This window comes from Myotis brandtii, unplaced genomic scaffold, assembly GCF_000412655.1.
Source record: "Myotis brandtii unplaced genomic scaffold, ASM41265v1 scaffold244, whole genome shotgun sequence".
Classification (NCBI taxonomy): Eukaryota; Metazoa; Chordata; class Mammalia; order Chiroptera; family Vespertilionidae; genus Myotis; species Myotis brandtii.
Window position 1 is genome coordinate 376040 of NW_005359225.1, and position 21911 is coordinate 397950.

A 21911-nucleotide genomic window follows, 5' to 3' on the forward strand; every position below is an offset into this window, starting at 1 on the left:
TTGTACTCTCATTCTTGACTAAAACCATTAATGGGAAATGTTTTGTGTGTTTTTTAAGTAATGTTGGCAAAAATGAGAATCTTGTTGGTCTTATTTTTGTTTGACTTCTGAGAATATGAACATGAAATGAGTAAGGAAGTGTGTCATTAAAGCTTCTGGCAGATATTTATTTATTTATTTATTTATTTATTTATTTATATCTTTAAATTCTGATATTTAGTAGGGCAAGGATTTAACACATTTTAAGGAATTTCTGCTTCTTCCACTTGATTTGGAGTAATTTCTTCTAGCATACTTATCAACTCAGTTTGTATTTACAGATTTATACTTGAACTTCAATACCATTATTTGACTTTAAAAATAAGGTTAGAAAAGCTGTTCGGAATCACTTGGCTAATTAGTGACTAAACTTTGTCACCACTAAGCCCGGTTTTATTTTCAACACTTTCCCTTGGTTTCCCTCATCCTTCATGGTAGACTGAAAAGAAAGTAATTTTTCTTTTTCTGACCCTCTCAGAAATACCAAATTTGTTACAATAGGCAAATGAAAGGGCCACTCGGAATGGACACTGAAATGTACTGAGACCTTCGTACCAACTACTGTCCTGAGTTCTCTACATATGTTATGCATATACTATTCATAACTACATACGAGCAAGAGATGTTTTTATTGCTCTACTTTAGAGATGAGGAAATGGTTTAATTGAGAGGCAAAGTAACGCTTAGTATCATAGAGAGTGAGCTGGGATTTTTAAGCCTTACCATCTACCAGGAGCTGAAAGGAAACACAGACTGCTATAAATCTCAGCAGCACTCATTCTGTCCTAGACATTTACCCATTTCAGTAAGCAGTCAGGGTATTCTTATGCATGGGTTGATTTTAGAAATTCTATTTGGGTACCATTTTTGTTTGTTTGTTTGTTTATTTATTCAATAAAAGAACGTTTATTTAGAAAGTCACAGAGGTAGAAGTGAGCCGTAAAAGAAAGGGGCCCAAGAAACAAAAGTTACAGAGGCAAAAGAAGGCCCTTGAAGTTTAGGAGGAAGAGGCCAGGGAAACTGACGTTGAAGAAGGGGGTGGGGAAAGATGCTGATGTGTTCTAGAGAGAGAGCCACCCTTTAACCCCCCCACCCCTTTTTTAAAAATACGTTTTTATTGATTTTAGAGAGGAAGGGAGATGGGGAGAGAGAGAGAAACATCAATGATGAGGGAATCACTGATCGCCTACCTCTTGCACACCCCACACTGGGATCAAGTCCACAACCCAGGCATGTGCCCTTACCGGGAATTGAACCATGACATTCTGGTTCATAGGTCGCCGCTCAACCACTGAGGCATGCCAGCAGGGCTTGAGTTCCTTTTTAAAGTCATACTTACAGACTTGTAATCCTAACTTTTAGTGAAATATAAAGTTCTCTGATAACATGCCAACAAAATGTCAAGAAGATTCTGCGCATTGTGTTTCCTATAGGCACTGCTGTGCTCGGCCTGGTATTGTGGATAATATACTCAACTAAAATGTAGGAGGCCAAGCATCTCCTGGCGGGGCAGACAAGATGCAAAGAGTCACCTGTCACATTCTGTAATACCAGTCAGTTGCAGCCACGGGAGAAAATAGGAGAAGGAGGGAGAAAGAGATTAGGTCAGACTTCTAAAAAGTGAAATTCATAATTATCAGCAAGCCAACATTTCTTGATTCTATTTGAGTTTAATGTTAGAGTTGCTAGAATTGTTTCATTTCTTGATATAGAACAAATTTAAAGAAAGGCATAGACATTTTCTGCCCATATGTGAGCCATCTAAAATATCCCTAATAGCTAGGATTAATGGTCATCTCCTAGATTCTGTTGTTTTTAACATATATTCATTAAGATATGATGCCAGCAGGTTTCCTCCTCTCTCTTTGTAGGTTATGCATTTTGAGATCTTGTTAGGATCTTTACCAATATTAGTAAAGAGATTATGCACAGGTTATCATAATATATAGTCCTTTACTTTTAGAAAAGGACAAGTGTGATTACTCATTGCTCAGAAAGAGATTTGCATTTGTTTTACCAGCAGGATTTCAGATAGTAGCACTACTGTATAGCTAACTCATGCAAATCCCATTTTATAAGTGTTTCTAGAATGGCTGAATCTACATCTGCTATCCATCTGTGGCTAATATATAGTAATTGAATTCTAAGCAAATCTCTTATGAAGGTTCTAATAGAATTATTGCCATCCCTTGCCAAAGAAGCTGAAAGAAACATTTTTGGTAGCATCTCACACTGTCTGCTTATAGATACATTAGGGGCCCAGTGCACGAATTTGTGCACCTTGAAAGGAACTGTGGGCTGTGAGGCCACGGTGGGCACAGGGGCGGGTCTTGGTCCATCCTCAGCGCCCCCGCCCGGCCCCTCCTGCAGCCGTCCCCAGTCCCCTGTCTGCCGGCAGCCCCGCTCCCACCACTCCCACACACTGATGGCACAGGCCCCGCTCACACCGCTGACAGCACAGAGCAATTGGGACCAGTGCCAGCAATGGGTGCAAGCGGGGCTTGTGCCAGCAGTGGATTCGAGTGGTGGCTCTGGCACCAGCAGCAGGTGTAAGCAGGGCCATCTTGGCAGCGGGTGCAAGAGGTGGCTGCACAGCAGGTGTGAGAGGACAGCTGGGTAGGACCACAGGGCACAGGAGCAAAGAATTTTCAGTAACCACCAGAGGCTCACCCCGATGACATGAACCAGCACCCTGCTTTGGTCTGGCACCCCCACTCACCTGCTCCACTATCCCTCTGCAGCTGACGCCTGCCATGTTCCACACTGCCACCTGCTGCTGTTGCCTGCCATGGTCCGTGCACACCCCCTGGTGGTTAGCACACGTCATAGTGACCGGTTCGGTTGTTCCGCTGTTCAGTCTATTTGCATATTAGGGTTTTATATATATACATAAATAAATCCAATATGTAACATCAGGTAGCTCATAGTTTCAGATGGGAAATCAGAAAGCCTTTTAGGAGTACAGTGGACCTAATTTTTTATTTGTTTTTAACATAATTTTAAGAAGATAAAAAAGAGAAATGGAACCTGGGGATAAGAAGTCTAAATAAAAGTGAATACAAGTTAACTAATTCTTAGGATTTCCTTTTTTTTATTTTAAAGATTGTATGAATCACTAATATACACAGAACAATGGTGCCTAGAAAATGGCCCAATAAATGTTAATTATTACCAGTAGTGGTAATTCTTTTTATAACTGAAAGGAGAAGCTTAAAATGTAACATTAACTCATCTCTAAGAAACCTGAAATATAAAAATCCACTGAGCAATTAAAATATATGTGGTGAAATCTGAATTTTTCTCACAGGACCTCAGGACTTCACTGCATGTCTCTACTGCTCTACAAACAGGTCTGATGTAGCCGAGCATCTAGTTTCTAGGCAAGCCACAGGTTAGAAAAGGAGAAAGAAATGTTTGTGTCCGGCATAGCAATAGCAGCAGTAAATAGCTGATAGAATTATGACGAAAAGCAAATATATGTATTATAAAAAAAATACAACAGTCTAAGCCTTTATAGCTGCATGGTGCAAATTTGAGGATAGTGCAGCAATTGATGTTCATAAAAGTATGACCAAAATTATGAGCCCAAGTTCTGGTTGTAATTGGGCAAATATAAGCAGAAAAAATTTATTCGAAGCCTATCTGGTAGCTCACAAATGGATAGCAGCTAGGAGTGGTTTACATAAGATGTTTGATTCCTCTGTTGCTGTTAGACTGATTTCTTTTTTTTTTTTTAAATATATTTTATTGATTTTTTACAGAGAGGAAGGAAGAGAGATAGAGAGTCAGAAACATCGATGAGAGAGAAACATCGATCAGCTGCCTCCTGCACATCTCCTACTGGGGATGTGCCCGCAACCCAGGCACATGCCCTTGACCGGAATCGAACCCGGGATCTTTCAGTCCGCAGGCCGACGCTCTATCCACTGAGCCAAACCGGTTTCGGCTAGACTGATTTCTTAATTGCCTCCATGTCTTTGAGTCACCACAGAGTCCTGGTTGGCACTGTGTGTGTTGCCAGGGACAGAAGATGAGTGTCTGGCCCCATCAGCTTCTGTAGTGGGAGGGCATTGCCCCTGCCCAGATTCTTACAATGGAAGATTAACCCAAATAGAAGGATGCTTGGATGCTGGCTTGCAAAAAGTTTATAGCTATCTACCGCAACCCCAAGTTTTTAAAAAGAACCTCAATAAATTGGATTGTATATAGTAAAAGTAAAGAAAGCTTGTTTTTTTTTTTGTTAATCATCACCTGAGGGTATTTTTTTTCATTGATTTTTAGAGTGGGAGGGTGGGGAAGAGACAGTGATGTGAGAGACACATCGATTGGTTGCCTCCCGCATGCGCCCCAACTGAGGCCAGGGATGGCGCCTGCAACTGAGGTACATGCCTTTGACCGGAATCTAACCCATGACCCTTCAGTCCATGGGTTGATGGACGCTCTTACCATTGAGCCAAACCGGCTAGGGCAAGAAAGGTTTTTATGAAAACTGAGGGACACATTATTTGTCAAAAATACACATGTTCTGTGATCTAGAACTGGTTCTCAACCTGTGGGTCACGACCCCTTTGGCAGTCGAACGACCCTTTCACAGGGGTCGCCTAAGACCATTCTGGATATCAGATATTTACATTACGATTCATAACAGTAGCAACATTACAGTTATGAAGTAGCAATGAAAATAATTTTATGGTTGGGTCATAACATGAGGAACTGTATTTAAAGGGCCAGAAGGTTGAGAACCACTGATCTAGAAAATCCACTTAAAGGAATTTATCCTATACATAGTTTGCATATTAGTAAAGGTTATATATGCAAGGATATTAATTGCAATTTTATTTGTAAAAGTAAGACTGAAAACAACCTCATTGTTTATAATTAGGTATGGGTCAATTTACAATACAGTTCAAGGGTTGAAAAATTATCCTTAAAAGGAGTTAGGTAGTACTTATGTATTGATACTGAATAAGCTCCAAGATACATTAAATGGAAAAGATCAAGATGCAAAGATATTTTATATAGAAGACATGGGGCCAGCTGGCATCATGGTTGTGAATACATGAGATACCTCTGGAAGGACATAAGAAAGTGGTTATAGTTATTTCTGGTAGAAATAGGAGATGGAGAGGAGGGGGAATTTGGAAACGAGCAGATATGAATAGAAGTTAAGGCCATATGAAGATGGAAGAGTGTAGTAATGGGGCTACCAGAAGCTAAGAGAGAAGCCTGGAATAGGTCTAGGACCTTTAGAGGGAATGTGGGCCTGCTAACACCTTTGTCTTGGGCTTCTGGCCTCAAGAACTATGAGACAGTATTAAATTATTTTCTTCTAAACCACCAGCTTGTGGCACTTTGTTATGGCTGCATTTGAAAACAAATACACCCCCCCCCCCCCCACACACACACACACACAGTCTTTTTTTTTTCTTTTTTTTAAACTGAGGGTTAGGAAATGGGGCTATATATATTCTTCTTTTAAAAAAATGTTTTTATTGGTTTTTAGAGCGTAAGAGATAGGGACATCTATAGGCTGCTTCCTTCACACCCCCTATTGGGGATAGAGCCCACAACCCGAGCACATGCCCTGATCGGGAATGGAACTGGCAAGCTCTTGGTGCATGGGTCAACACTCAGCCACTAAACCGGACTGGCTGGGCTGTTCTGAAATTTTTTTGGCATATTAAATTAAACACATGTCCATATATTCACGTGCAGTGAGGAAATAAGATTATACAAATACAACTGAAGCTTCTTTTGTATTCCCCCAATCCCAGTCCCTCTTCAGAGGTCACCACCACTATTCCAAATTTGGTATTTATTATAACTCTATTTTTGCCACATATGTGTGTATGTATCCTATTAATACTGTACATGATTGGGTTCCATATTTTTAAATTTTTATTGGTTGAATCCTTCTGTTGCTTTTACTGTGTAACACTTTGAGAGTTTTATCCAAGTTGATATAGGCAGCTGTGTAGCACAGTTCGTCCATCCTCTTGATGGGCATTTAAGGTTCATTATTCATTAAAGTAATGCTGCATTGAATATTCATTGCATGTCTTAGGCACGTGTGTGTGTTTCTCTATCACATTAGCTTACATTCTTCTCGTTATGCTTACCATAAGTGCATTTCCCATAGGACCCACAAACATTTATTTCTGCTAATCCCAGAAACAAAAAATACTTGTGTAAATCTTAAACTTGGTTAGATTTTGCTCAGCTGTTCTCTGAAAAGAATGTGGTGATTTACACTTCCACAATCTGCCCTTGTACTATATTCTGGATACTAATCTCCTACTCTGTGATCTGTCTATCATTCATTTCGTGATCCCCAAGCTCAGTTGTCTTCAAGAGGAGAGACTTATTCATAAACTGTTAACATGTACACACACATTATATATACAAATATATATATTTTTTTTTAGAGAGAGGAAAGGAGAGGGGGAGAGAAAGAAACATTGACTGGTTGCCTCCTGACTGCACCCTGACTGGGACTAAACCTGCAACTTGGGCATGTGCCCCGACTGGGAATCGAACCAAACCTGAGACCCCTTGGTGCACGGATGACGCTCAACCAACTAAGCCACACCGGCCAGGGCAACATGCACATTTCTGTTAACTGGTCTCTAAGTTATGGAATTAACATTTGGGCATTTGAAATTTGCTTGTTTTTCAATCTTCTCTGAGGTGATTTTGCAGTTTGAGATTGTCACCTTTGATGGTAAAAGAATGGCTCAGAGGCTAGAGTAACCGTGGACTTTAGTATAACTATGACTGGGGTAACCAGTGTATATCGAGAAGATTGACTAGCTACAGTAGGAGGAAATTGTGAAGGAATGGGAAGTATTTTGGATTGATAGGGAGTTTTTAATTCATTTAAACAAAAGATACATTTTGAGTGCCTGTTCTTTGGTGGTGAGTACACAGATTAAGATATAGGTGCTTCAAGGTGTTCAAGCTAGGAAATAGGCAGGGTATTAAGTGCTGTGATGGGGGGGTGGGGGTGGGGGGTGGGGTTTATTATGGGAGCCATTGCAGTTTTTTGTGTGAGGGACTGAAGTGGTAGATTAGGATACAAGTCTGGCCAACTTAGAATGTCAAGGAGGAAGACTAAAGGCAAAGATTCTAGTTAAGAAGCTACTATAGCCCTAGCTTATTTGGCACAGTGGATAGAGCATTGGCCTGTGGACTGAAGGGTCCTGGGTTCAATTCCCAGTAGGGAGCGTGCAGGGAGGCAGCTGGTCAATGATTCTCTCTCATCATTGATGTTTCTATCTCTTCCTTTCTTTTCGTCTCTGAAATCAATAAAAATACTTTTAAAAAACATATATTTCCACAAGAAGTTGTGGAATCTTGTATGCCATTTAGAAGCAAGGAAACTTACTCACCATGTAGGATTATTTAAATTGTAGTTATTCTAGCCCTAGCATTCAAGTACAGTTTTGTTATAGCATGTTTTTTAAAAAATGTGAACTAGTTCACAAACAGTTGCTAAATAGGGCAGTGATGTCAGTATAACCCAGAAGTCCCATTGGTTGATATGCAGTTTTCCCCAACACATTAACACCCATTTCCTACAATTTTATAGTAGTTAACTGGAGGAATACATGCATTTATGTCAGAAATAAGAAGCTGTGTCATATATTGATAGGATCGCTCGGGGGTAGAAACAGGAAGTTACTGCAGTAATCTGGGAAGTAGGAAGTAAGTGGAGGCTTGGACCAAACTAGGCCATAATGAACATTATGAAAGCCTGCCTTCCTAGAAAAACAGATGTACACAGGAGGTGTGCACAAGAATGTTTATTGAAGCATTGCTTTAATAGTGAATAACTAGGCCCTGTCCTGGTAGCTCAGTTGGTTAGAGCATTGTCCTAATACGCCAAGGTTGCAGGTTCAATCTCTGGTCAGGGCACTTATAAGAAGCAACCAGTGAATGCATGGATGAGTGGAACAACAGATCAATGTTTGTCTCTCAAATCAATTTAAAAAAATTTTCTTGAAGTGAATGACTAGAATACCCCATCAATAGATTGGATAAACTACGCAGCTTGAATTAAGTTATTAGCCAAAGAGAAATGTCATATATACAGATGAATATGAGTCTGGAGTTATATAAGCTAGAGATATAAATTTGGCAGTCATTAGGATATAGATGCTGCTATAAGGCCACAGGACTGGATAAAATTACTAAGGCAGTAAGTATAAATAGAAAAGAGCTCAGAGAAGTGAGCTCTGGGAAACTATCATGTAGTTTGGGGAAAGGAGGAAGAACTATCTAAAGAAACTTGAGAAAATGATTTTCTGAAACAAGTGTTTTCAGGAGACAGTAATCAATTGTATCAAATACTGATAGGAAGGATGAGAGTTCCATTTAACAACATGGAATTCTTGGCAAGAGTTTCAGTGGAATGTTGGAATTGAAGGCCTGATTAGAATGCTTTTAGAGAAATTGGGAAGAGGAAAATTGAAGAACTTCAAACTCCCACTACCACATCTACTTACCTAACTCTTCTTGTGCCAATATATTACTTTTTCTCCTGTTACTATGAATGAGCTGTCTATGCCTCTGGTTGAAGCCAACCCCTTCCATTGTGTATTTGATTCTGTCTTCACTAAATCTCCCCTTCCTCTCCTACATCATCAGTTATTTTCTTTCTACTGCACCATTCTGGTCAGCATATAAACATGCTGATATCTTTCCCATTAAGAAAAAAATCTCTTGACCCATCTTTCTCCTTCAGCTACTGCCCACATTTTCTTCCCTTTACAGAAAAATTCTTTGAAAGAACTGTTCAGGTGCAGGCATGGAATAAGCAGATTTAATCAAGTTGTGGTTAAGCCATGTGAGGATGATGAAGAGATAAAGAAACAAGGAAGTTAAAATGGTATGCAAGTGTGTAGTTTAAGCTGCTTAAGTGTGGGAAGCCGCCTCTTGTCTTCTCTAGCAGAGAGGTGTGGACAAGGAGCCAGGAAGGCTGGTGACCCTTGAAGCCCTGGCAAAGGTCAGAGCTATGCACCCACTGTTTAGTCCAGACAATGGTAGCTGAAGCAACTTCCCCATCAGAGTCATGTAAATCCTTACTGATAAGATTGTCTGTTACTGGAACTTCCCTGCCTAAGGGCTATGGGTGGATCCCAAACTGAATAAAAAGATGGCGAGGCCTGAGCACAAGCGGAGTCCATCCTTTTGGGATGAGCTCTCGCCTGGCCCCCCCAATTTCCAAATTATTTCTTGTCTCGTCTCTTTCATTTGTGTGCGGCCCCTCTTCCAGATCCTGAATCCTGAACCACGCGGGATGTGGGGGAACATACACACTTAAGGAAAGAGAACACTTGAGAGGAGTGAGAGATGTGAAAAGGGGGTAGTAGCAATGAACAAAAGCTCCCCATGAAGGTCAAGGAATCATTCGAAATAGGGTCCTCAAGCTGGAAAGAGGTGTTAGTGCTGGAGAGTGGGGTGTTGAGATCATAGAAGAGTCTGAGTTATTGCTAATGACAAATTCAAGGTTATGACCAAAGTTGTAGCTGAGACAGAATAGGAAAAACTATTGAGTCTTTCAGTTCAGCCAACATACTGAGAGGCAAGACACTGTAAGCATCATCTGTATGGGCATTGAAATCACAAGAAATATACCGGAGTAGTATCGTAGAAAGAGTAAGACAGGAACTAAGTTCTTAAAGGAACAATGGGGAATTGGGACTCTACAGTAGATAACTGTAGTAAGTACCCCGGTAGCAGATGCCATATCTGATGGCATGTTTTTTATAGGGGGCAGAATTCAGGCCTAGTATTGCCACATATTTTGAAAAAGACTTAAAATACTAGGGGGGTGTGTGTGTATGTGTGGTGTGTGTTGTTTTTAAATACTGTGCAGGCCAAATAAACCATGTCATGCCCTGGCTGGTTTGGCTCAGTGGATAAAGCATAGGCTCACAAATTGAAGGGACCTGGGTTTGATTTCTGTCAGAGGCATGTAACTAGGTTGCAGGCTCCCTCCCCAGCTCACGTTGATGTTTCTGTCTCGCCCTCTCCCTTCCACTCTCTAAAAATCAATGGAAAAAGATCCTTGGGTGAGGATTAACAACAAAACATGTCAGAGACTGAATTTAGCCATTGTCACAATTTTATGAACTCTGCTTTTAAAATAGAAACTACTAAGGTGTGTTAGTCCACGGTTGTCAAACTGGCTGGCTGGCTGCCTTGCCATAGTTCAGTCTGCAGGTGTAAAGAGGGACTGTACAAGCTGATCACCAAGCAGCACTTGAAGTACCTGGCAGTTTGTCACTTGCCTAATTGATTATTGCTCAAACAGATTTTATTTCACCCCATATTTGTTTACTTCAGTTCTCACCCTGATAATGGAATTGCCTTTGAAAAGAAACACACCTAACCTTTTATGGCCAGAACTTTCATTAAAGTAGACCTCATACAATAAAGGAAATAGGGGAAATTTTGAAGGTTCTTTAAGCCTTAAAAAAAAAGGCTAGTTAATTCCTAAACAAATTTTACTGTTATAAAATATTTAATATTTCTTCAAAATCTTCATTTTCCTTTAGTCATATTGATGACTGAGAATATTTTTTGTATTAAAGTAGAAGTCCTCAAGATGGTGTTTGACTGTATTTGAACTTGGGCAGGGCCGCAACACTCCCTAGACTTAGTTTCTTTATCTGTAAAACAGATTAAAAATACATGCCCTACCTACTTTGATTAGGATCAAATGAGAGTGTGAAAAGGTTACATCTTGACTTTGTATGGGTGCTTTGTGTCATTATACAGTATACTATTAAAGAATAACAGCTTGCCTAAAGCTAGTGAGCTGCTCTGTTTAGAGAAAATAGTTTAGATTAGAATATATTTAAAATTTAGGAAACCCTGGGAATATGAGTGGGTATATAATCTGCTTCCAAAAGCAACTTTCCTATTGAAAGATGACACTGGGTATCACTGTGTGAGGTACTGGCTGTAAAGTATCCTCTCCAGGTCTGAGAGCATGACTAGTACGGTGGTTAAAAATCCTGTTCATTCAGGAGACACTTGATATACACACTTTCTTTGGGCCTCCCATCACCTTCCTTTCCTTTTTCACCCAGTACTCATTTTTTTTCCTCATCAAAATGAACAATTATCACTTGATTTATAGTTAATGTAGTGAGTCTCTGCTAGCAGCATTTAATACACACTCAAAAGAACAAGTCTTAACTGAGAAATACAGGATGCCTCATTTTCATAGTAATTTTTTAAGTCCCAGTGATGAAAACTAAGGCAGCTTCCTCAAGGAAGTGACACTGATGAATCCAGTGCAGCCAGTGTGCTGAATCTGGGGAGACAAAGTCTTTATCACGTCCAACTAGACTGTCTTATGACTTAGTCTGAGTCTTTTGGAATAGTTACTCCTTCTTATTAGTTGTATGGTTGTCATACAGCCATGGAAGGAACAAGCTGAATGTCAAAATCATCAGCAATATACCTGAAAGATAAAACACAATAAAATAAAAACAAATCTCTAAAGAAATTCATAATCAACAAGTAGGTATATCTTAAGATTATATGTCCAATTATATACCTAGAGATTGGAAAGCAATGTTTAAAAGAATTTGCTACATCAATTCTACATGAAATGTAGATCGTTTCTAAATCTAATATTCTCGCATTATTCTTCTTCAACCATGAACCCTTAAAAACAATATGTACTTGGTAAAATCAGTAAGATCTAAACATAGAGGATAAACCAAACCTAAATAGTTGGAGTTCTAGTTCTGACTCCATTACTGACTTGTTGAGCCAGAACCTCTGGACTTGGGTCTCCATTTGCTCTTTAAAGTGGCAACACTGTCCCCCATATCCTCGAGTAGTGCTTTTCAACCTTTTTCATCTCATGGCACACACACTAATTACTAAAATTCTGCAGTCACCAAAAAATACACTTTTTGCCAATCTGACCAAAAAAATAGTATAATTTTGATTCATTCACACCAGATACCTATCTATAGTTATGTTGGCTGTTCTTGGTTGTTGTTTTTTTATTTGACAATCTTAAGGGAAAAGGTCAGTGCCCCTGACTATTCTGGTATTGCAGATTTTAAAAATTCTGGCAGCACACCTGTTGAAAATTGCTGCCCTAGCCCTGGCCAGGTGGCTCAGTAGTTGGAGTGTCACCCCTTACACCTAAAGGTTGCCAGTTCAATTTCCAGTCAGGGCCTAGGTTGCACCGGTCATGTACGGGAGGCAGCGATCAATGTTTCTCTCATATTGATCTCTCTCTCTAAAAATAAATTGGGTGGGTGGTGGTGGTGTGTGTGTAGGGGGGGTGTTCACTTCCTCAGATGAGGATTAGAAAAAAAATAAAGAAAATCGCTGCCCTAAGGATGTTCTGGGAAAATAAAACTGAAAGCACTCTTAAGTTTTCACTTGGAATGATCAAAAAAGAACACTATGTTAGATTACTTTATCTCTTCTCATTTTTTCATCAAATCTTAACCGTTAATAGCTTTTAAAGCTGTATTAAGCAAAATATCTAGAACAAAATTTTGGTTAATGTTGAAATTTTATATCTTAAATATGAAAAAAAATGACATAATAGTAAATCTTCATTTTGAGGTCATACCAGGCAAATCTAGCATGTAGGTCCTGGTTGATTTTTCAGTGAGGAACAGGGCTAGAGTAGAGTGCTCAAATCACTGCCTTGAAAGGGAAATCTCCAATAGTTAATATGTTTTATCTTAACATACTTAGGTCTAAAGCTCTAGGTCAGTTTTAACTAAGATTAAGAATGAGTGTTTGTCCCATGCAGATTTGATATTATATTACTCTTATTTGGTAACAACAGGAAACCTTAAGGTTTAATTAGCATTTGGATAGCTTAACATATTTTTAAAAAGATGAGTCTGTTTTGCAACCAAAGGCTTGAAATGAAAAATATGTCAGAACAATCCCTAGGTTATGATCCACCAAATCTGACATTTTCTTTATAAAGTCAGAGCTAGAAAATAAGACATCACATTGAAAACTTTTTTCTAAAATGGAATTCCCATTTCATATAAGCAAATGTAATTTTCATTCTATGATATGTGTAAATTAGAGAAATAATTTTATATCTAGTCTTATAATCACATTTATAACATTTTAAATTAATTTTGGGGAGATGGCAGGGGGCATTAAAGGAATTGCAATATCCACTATGAAGAGAAACAAGAACTAGGCCTGTGGTTTTCAAGAATAGCTTGCTCCTTGCTTGGTCAAAAAAGAAAAGAAGATAACTGTCTGGGCATTGCTGTCCATTTCACTCCATGGCATTGCCTCATGTAGCTTTATGGGGTTTTGCCTGTTTGGACTCCTTATCTCTTACTTAGCTCTTTGAATGACTTTTGTAAAAATGTAATTTCTTATATTTCCTATCCCTCTTTGACTTTAATTGTGACCTTATTTCATTTGAGGCCATATTTTTCCCTCCAATGGGAATGTAACTTCAGTGTATGACAATATTCATTGTAAGCTGAAATTCAGTATTCTAAAAACTGCCATATTTTCACACCTTTTATCCATATATATATTGAAGGATTCCTGTATTGTTTCTCATTCATAAATCTCTTAAAGAAATACAGGAACAGCCCCAGCTGGTTTGGCTCAGTGGATAGAGCGCCGGCCTGCGGACTGAAGGCGGACTGAAGGGTCCCAGGTTCAATTCCAAGGTCAAGGGCACATGCCCGGGTTGTGGGCTTGATCCCCAGTAGGGGTCCTGTAGGAGGCAGCCGACCAATGATTCTCTCTCATCATGGATGTTTCCGTCTCTCCCCTCCCTTCTCTGACCTCAATAAAATATATATATATATTTAAAAAAAAAAAGAAATATAGGAACATGGCTCCTTAAACCAAAAAACGACAACAGGAATTTTTATGTTGGGTCTATTTAGAAAAAAGGAGGTCTTTAGGCCAACTAAGAATCTTTGCTTATTTTCAACAAGCTAAGTAGGGCCATACATAATTGCATAAAAGTTGATTCTAATTCCAGTTTTAAAGGATTCCTTAAATAGGAAGCAAAGGAATGGATAAAAGTATATTTGTATTTTGTTTGGGTTGTTTTTGGATAAGTGGTTCTTTAAAGTGCTTTGGTAATGGCCATATATGATATTACCTCCTTGTTTGGACTACAATAACAGGAAGAGAATATATCCTTTTTCCCGTCCTGCTACTCGCTAGTTTGTATACTGTACTTTCTAAAGGGGCAGAGATGATAGTTTCTTTTTTTATTTGTCATGAGATTTTTCCCCCCAGTATGTTCTTCAAGAAGAAATTATGGAGTGATTTGGACCTGTGTTTAAAGTAAAATGTCAGGGTCCTTTTACAGAGAGTGTCATTACTACTGATTTCTTATCAAATTCTTCTGGAAAGGCCAACTTTTTAGCATTCTTTCAAGTAATGGGTGAAACAATTCCTTAGTATCATGGGCCTATTGTTAACATATTTAGGATGCATTAAACAAATATGTATATAATGTTAATAATATATGTTGATTTCAAATAAGACATATTAGAGATTTTTCCACATGAAAACTATCACTAGACCTGTCCAATTAGTGACCTTTTTAGCTTCTTCATTAACTTCAGTGACATTTTTAACTTCTTAAAAATCAAAAATAGAGAAAATTTATCTTTAAAGCATTTATTATTGGAAAACTAGCAATCTGTTGAACTAAAAAAAAAAAGGCACCAATATTAGCATTTTAAAATGCAGGTTTTCTCTGATATTCTTCATGTTTAGACCTGCATATTAACAATAGATACTACATAAAGGAATGGGAGGTAAATGGCAGGAATAAAGTGTGACGGCTGTTCAAACCTGTGCCCTTGTTCCCTTCTATATGTGCCCTTTAAGAAAAACAAACAGAGCCGAGCAACAAGAAACAAACTGCTAACTGTAGATAAAAATAAGGATGAACTAATAGAAAGCCAGGTATCCTCATACTCCCTTATAGTTATGAATTATAATCAAGCTTAAAACAAATGACTAATCAATAACATATAAAGAAGTGCATATTATCACTACAGTTATTTTTTTACCTTTTTGTGTTATTTGGCCCATCTGTATAGAGGAGCTTTATATATCTTCTGCTTTAATAGAAGTAACAGTAATGAATCTTGTGGATTTTAAAGCTGTGCTCATTACAGGTACACATTGTTATATAAAATGCTTTTCTGCAAAATGAGTCAAATGAACTAATAGTATTTTATCTGGAGTTCACAAATTTGAAAAAACTAATTTCTTTAGTAAAAAAAATAAGTTTTTAATTAATTAATCACTCATTTTTTTTGCCCTCATATCTGAGAGTTTTTTGTTAAGTGGTATCATACTTGTAACTGACTATCCTTAACTAGATAATTTTGCATCTTTGAAGATAAAAACAGTTTTAAAGGATACTGCACAAGATAAACTGTTATTTCAAGTATGTTAACTATCCTTTTTATTTTCTTTTTTGTGCCTTCTCTGGCTTTAGAAATTGATGTGCTACAGTGACATTCCATACCATATTTCAAGATAAATTGATCTTTCAATCATATTAAATAAAAACATGCTTACCTAAAGAAGGAGCCAGCCAATATACTATAAAAAATTGAAGGAATGCTTCATCAAAACACTTGAAATGTAGTGAAAGTGCCAAAGCTGGATTAAATATAGCTCCTGTTAGACTTCCTCCTGTAATACATTTTAAGCAGAGTGATACCAAACCATGTATCTTACATTTTCTTGTAACTGAAAATAAAGGGGTTATTAAATCTAACTTTTGTTTTACATAGTTAAGGACAGTCACCCTTTGGTATCTGTGGGGGATTGGTTCCAGGAGCCCCTGCAGATACCAAAATCCATAATTGTCCAAGTCCCTTATATAAAATGGCATAGTAGTTGCACATATACATACACATCCTCCCTTATACTTTAAGTCATCTCAAGATTACTTATAATACCTAATACAATGTAAATGCTATATAAATAGTTGTTTATTATATAGGGAATAATGACAGCAAAAAAGTGCATGCAGTCAGTATAGACACAATTATCATAGTCCTAGCTACAAAGTACATGTCAGCAACAACATAATTTTTTAAGAATGTTTTTGATCCATGGTTGGTTGAATCTGTGGATTTGGAACTCATAGATTCGGAACCTGTGGGGTTCCAAATACAGGAGCCGACTGCATTCTTATTCTATGATCTTTCTTTGTAGAATCACCTGTCTATATAAAAATAGATTATAGGTTATAATATGCCAGGTGCAAAAAAACCCAACAGGTTATTAAGAAAGTTAATCCAGCCCTGGCTTGCATGGTTCAGCATCGGTCTGTGCACCAGAGGTCCAACTCCCAGTCAAGGGCACCTACCTGGGTTGCAGGTTTGATCCCCACCCCTGGTCAGGCATGTGTAAGAGGCAATGAGTTGATGTGTCTCTCTCACATCGATGTTTCTTTCTCCTCTCTCTTTCCCTGTCTCCCCCTTCCCTCCCTTCCACTCTAAAAAATCAATGGAAGAATATCCTTACTCTTCAGGTGAGGATAAAAAAGAAGAGGAAAAGAAAGTTAATCCAGTGCTTTTCCTATATATTATTGTAAAATGCACATTCAGAATGAATCTGCTCTATTGCTGTTCCTATAAGGTTTTATAAAACAGGAGATTTGGCTGTTTTTTAATTTAAATGAATAAATAATAAAAATAAAATGAAAATACATTAAGAAATGGATTCAGTACCTCAGGTTTCTCTTGGACATAGCATACCTTTGTGTTGAAAACAAAAAGTAAAATGGACCAAAGCATTATCATTAACTCCATTTTTACTTGTCAAGAGAGCCCTAAAGAAGTAACAGAATGGTATGTAAATTATACCTCAGTAAAGTGGTTACAAAAATTTTTTTGCCAAGAAGTGACTGAGTAGTCATGAACAATAAGCACAAATCCTGTCAACTGCTTTTCAGGATTCATGGTCTAGCCCTACACCAGGGTATCTCTCTGACATGGGGCCTAGGAGTTGATCGTTCTTGCTACACAGCAAGAAAGAAAAGGCAGAGGAGGATGGACTGCCTGTCCAACAGTGTTCAGCAGAGCTCAGCTTTTCAAAACATCATTATAGCATATGTCTTCATAAAATGCAGCAAAGTAAAATAGGAAATTAAGTGACCTTTTCATAAGAATTCACCCAGATTTCACACTTGATAGGCTGAAAACATTGAAGCTGTTGAGATGAAGATGTTGAACAATGGACCAAGTTCACTTGGCTAAGAGTTTTCTTCTAGCACACGAGCCTCATTCATAGCATGATTCATATTGTAACTGGACAACCAAGTAGACATACCTGTATACACGTTGCTTATAGTAGCAATAGGGAAAACCTACATGCCCAGTCATAAGAAAACAGCTAAGTACATTAGTTTATTGTTAATTTGGAATACCATTCAATATTTGGAAATAATGAGAGATCTCCAAGATATATCCTTACAACCACCACCAAAAAAAGCAAACCCAGAAAGTAAGGTATGAAACTTTTTACGTTAACACAAACACACACTGGATTCTGTAGGGTCTTCTCTATATATATAATAAATGGACAGAAAAAAAGTTTGAAAGGACACACAACACATGCACAGAGGATTGCCCTGGAGGAAAGAGTACACAGGGAAGGGGAGGGGATAGGCATGAGGATGGCAGTCAAAAGTCACTTTTAGTCTCACTGGTAGTGTCAGGTTTTTTTTACAAAAAGAACACATGTATTACTTGTGTAATTAAACATGAATTATTTAAAAAGTAAGAAATCATGCACCAGGCATAGAACTAACAGAAAATGGCTTCGAAAAACAAGCTACTAATCATTGGCATTTGAAAGGGAGAAATCAGATTTTAACATCTTGAAGAAGAGGTATCAGTGGGGAGATCTGGCCAGCTGCTGTGAAGAGTCTTGGAGGACAGTATGAACTGAGTGAAGTCACCACAGTGAAAGGTTAAGTCCCAAATTTGGCAATTCTAGGCCCTAATGTTTCTCAGCACTCCTAAGGGAATCACATTCTCTGACAGAATGACACTCCTAAAATCACATCAGACTCATGTATAATCCAGAATGTCCATGAACTAATTTACAGTGGACTAGCCCTTTCTAGTGACCAGAATATTAGTAGCAGGTACTATGCTAAGAACTTGCATACATTACTCTATTCCTCACAATTGATATCAGGGGTCCTCAAACTACAGCCCGTGGGCCACATGCAAATACAAATATTGTATTTGTTCCCGTTTTGTTTTTTTACTTCAAAATAAGATATGTGCAGTGTGCATAGGAATTTGTTCATAGTTTTTTTGTTGTTTTTTAAAAAAATACATTTTATTGATTATTTTACAGAGAGGAAGGGAGAGAGATAGAGAGTTAGAAACATCGATGAGAAAGAAACATCGATCAGCTGCCTCCTGCACACCTCCCACTGGGGATGTGCCCACAACCAAGCACATGCCAATACAAATATTGTATTTGTTCCCGTTTTGTTTTTTTTTACTTCAAAATAAGATATGTGCAGTGTGCATAGGAATTTGTTCATAGTTTTTTTTTTAAACTATAGTCCGGCCCTCCAACGGTCTGAGGGACAGTGAACTGGCCCCCTGTTTAAAAAGTTTGAGGACCCCTGAGTAGTATTCTTCATTTTAAAAATGAGGAAACAACCCAAATTAAGTATCTCTCCTAAGGAAACAGTCCAACTCCTCTTAACCATTCTATTGTAACTAGCATAATATAAAATGTCTTGAGCCCAGCTGGTGTGGCTCAGTGGTTGAGTGTTGAACTATGAACCAAGAGATCAGGGTTCAATTCCCTGTCAGGGCACATGCCCGGGTTGTGGGCTCGATCCCCAGTGTGGGGTGTGCAGGAGGCAGCCAATCAATCAATGATTCTCTCTCATTGATGTTTCCCTTCTCGCTGAAATAAATAAAAATACATACTTTTAAAAATGTCTTGAACTTTTATTTGAACTTATTTTTCATCTTTAAATTAGCACCTGTTTCAGATGGTTATTGTATTAAAAATGAAAACATGTAAAAAGCTTAATTCCCTTCTCCACCGACAAAAATCTTACTTATATTCATCATGAAGAACTCCTGAATTAATAAAGTAAAAATCCTACAATTTCTTCAGATAATTTATTGTGCTTATTTTGAAAGTCCCTAGACATTACATATGGAATACCCATATATATATTATTTCTTTCTGTATGATTTTTAAAAAGTGAATAGAGTATTTGCTGATTCACTCATTCTAAAAATCCTTACTATTTATTTTGTAGCAGGTGACACCATGCTAAGTCATGGTTATATGTTATAATGAATCAATTTTAGTCTCTCTACTCATAAAGCTTACTGTCTAGTGAAGGAAAGCAGACATTATATCAGAAAACAAGTGTATAAAAATTCTACAAAGGAAATGAACTGGGGGCTGTAGTAACAACTTAGATGTATAAAATAATTTTTTTCAACATCAAATTAATTTTAAAAATGAATGCAGTCCTCTCTTACTCTGTTCAGTGAGCTAAAATTTCCCATATCTAAGTTAAGGAAGATTTGCTTGAAATTTGCATTAGTAATTTTATAGCTTTAACTGCTAATAGGTCACACAGCTTTTCCCCTTCCCCCACCTTTTCCCCCCTCTTCACTTAATTTGGGAAACCAATTAAGTACATAAGTGGTAATGACTTCAGTGGCCTCAATTTGTGCATCAAGGTGCAGGGTGCTAAATCAATAAATACACAGACACTTGGTCAGTGGCTATCCAAGGAGCCTGTGGCTACAGTGCTGGACAGTTATTTTCTGTTTTAAAATATATAATCAGCTGTTTTAATGTGACCTGTATTGGTGGTGACTTCTGAGTACCCTCAACTGTGTCCCAACTGTGGCAAAACGTTTTGCAAGGGATGACCCTGTTAATATATGGAGGATGTTTCTGCTTTAGCTAAAACCTAAAACTTTAATAAGCAACTATTCACCAACTCCTCAAATATGCATTATATCCTGCCCTCTTGCCTATACCATTTATTTCCATCTGTGTTTAAAAAAGAATGGTACTAGATCTAAAGAAAGGAAAACATTCGTGGTGTTCATTTTACCCTAGGAGGGCAAGCATGTGTTTAGTAGGAGTCCTCAGCTCAAGGTTTGCTTCTACTCATATTTTAATTTTAATGGGAAGAAGATAAACTCTTACTACATATTTCCTTTCCTCCAAAACATTTTATAATTCAGATATAGTCCCAATGAAGATGTTTTGTTGTAATCTTTTAAAATGACACATTTCATCATTAAACTTTTCTTTTTGCATCTGATATGTCAAGGTAAACAAATGGCTTACAAGAAATCAGATTTCTCAAGAGTTGTTTTTAAAAAGAACCTTTAATTTCAAGCAAGTTTTAATTTTTTAATATTTTTATTGACTTCAGAGAGGAAGGGAGAGGGAGAGAGATAGAAACATCGATGAGAGAGAACCATTGGTTAGCTGCCTCCTGCACACTCCCTACTGGGGGTTGAGCTCACAACCCGGGCATGTGCCCTTGACTGGAATCGAACCTGAGACCCTTCAGTCCGCAGGCCAACACTCTATCCACTGAGCCAAACCAGTGAGGGCCAAGTTTTACTTTTAAAGCATCTTTCTTGATAAGTCACTTAAAAGTTCATTTATTACTCAAGATGAATTAAGGAAATAAATTACTTTTAAGTAATTTTTCAGGAAAAGAACTAAGAAATAGAACTGAACTGAACTGTACTTGCCACTCTTACTACTAACCAATCATGTAGCTTTAAATTGGAAGGAACTTTTTAAGCCCAGGATCATTTTTCAGTGAGTGTCAGAAAGGATCTATACCAGGTTGGCTTGAGGAAAGAGGTAGCTGATAACTTATCTTCCTCTCTGCCATTGAAACAATCCCTTTGTAGGATATTTGAACCTTTGGCAATAGCTCACAAGTTCTCAGTTTCAGCACAGAAGTGGCTCCTTTTTCTGAGTGTTCAAAAAGGCACTGAATGGAGGATCTATATTTTGGCTCTACTGGTAAAGAACAGGATGCAAAATGGTTAGAATAACGGGGATACTAGTACTGACATCACAGAGGTTCAGGGGTTTCAAATACATCTTGGTAAAGAGCTTAGAGCCTCAGGTCAAGAGGTCTGGACGAACCGGGTGTTTTGTGGGAATAACAAACCTGCATAGACCAAAAAGGTGATGAGTGCTGCCAGCAGGTGGATACGAAGCTTGGTTCCGACCTCCTGGAAGTGCAGCAGGGCACTGTGGAAGATAAAGGAGCAGATGGCCTCTACGACGACGGCTTTGGGCAAGTCGACGTGCATGGGGTTCCTGCAAGCGAAGCTCCTCTCACCGACGTGATACCTGGTCAGTCCCAGGCTCCACAGGGCGCCTATACAGTACCTGCTGCCCAGAGCAGCCATCAGCTGAGCCAACAGCCTCATCGCCCCCGTCTCGGGGGACATTCCCCCCAGCATCATCTGCATCATCACACCGCACGGGTTGCTGGCCGTGCCCACCAGAGTCAGGCCATGCACCAACGAGAAGAAGTAGGTTAGCGTCAGCGACCAGGTGGGGTGCGCGGGTTCCTGCTCGCCCAGCAGTTGCAGCTCGAGGGTGCAGAAGCAGAGCTGGAAGGTGGCCAGAAACTCCAAGACGAAGGCGTGGGCCGTAGGCCGGTGCACGTGCCGCTGGAGGACCCCGCGGGCCAGCGCCACGGACAGCACGATCGACAGCATCAAACCCAGCGAGGTGCAGGTGTCCTGCACCTCGGGCCAGAGCCCCCGCAGCGTCGTCATGGCTCGCTCCCCCAGACTAGGCTGCGGGTCAGCTCGGCA

At 38.7% G+C, this 21911-nt stretch overlaps 1 protein-coding gene across 1 annotated transcript; it reads right to left on the reverse strand.

Annotated features, from left to right (window-relative positions):
- Positions 1-11189: 11189 nt before the first annotated feature.
- AQP11 (aquaporin 11) lies at positions 11190-21905 on the reverse strand. Its single transcript, XM_005867030.2, has 3 exons — positions 21254-21905; positions 15619-15735; positions 11190-11512 (listed from the first exon to the last, which is right to left on the reverse strand). The coding sequence occupies exons 1-3, from the start codon at positions 21870-21872 to the stop codon at positions 11433-11435; spliced, it is 816 nt and encodes a 271-aa protein (XP_005867092.1). The 5' UTR covers positions 21873-21905; the 3' UTR covers positions 11190-11432.
- Between the last annotated feature and the right edge of the window lie 6 nt (positions 21906-21911).

What these genes read in the sequence shown, in the direction of transcription:
- AQP11 (XM_005867030.2), bottom strand. Translation starts at nt 21,872, where the DNA reads ATGACGACGCTGCGGGGGCTCTGGCCCGAGGTGCAGGACACCTGCACC. An exon ending in CACCTTTTTGGTCTATGCAG is followed by an intron (nt 15,736 to 21,253) that starts GTTTGTTATTCC and finishes AATGTATTACAG; the next exon opens with GAGGAAGTCTAACAGGAGCT. An exon ending in TTGGCTGGCTCCTTCTTTAG is followed by an intron (nt 11,513 to 15,618) that starts GTAAGCATGTTT and finishes TTTATCTTTCAG; the next exon opens with GTATATTGCTGATGATTTTG.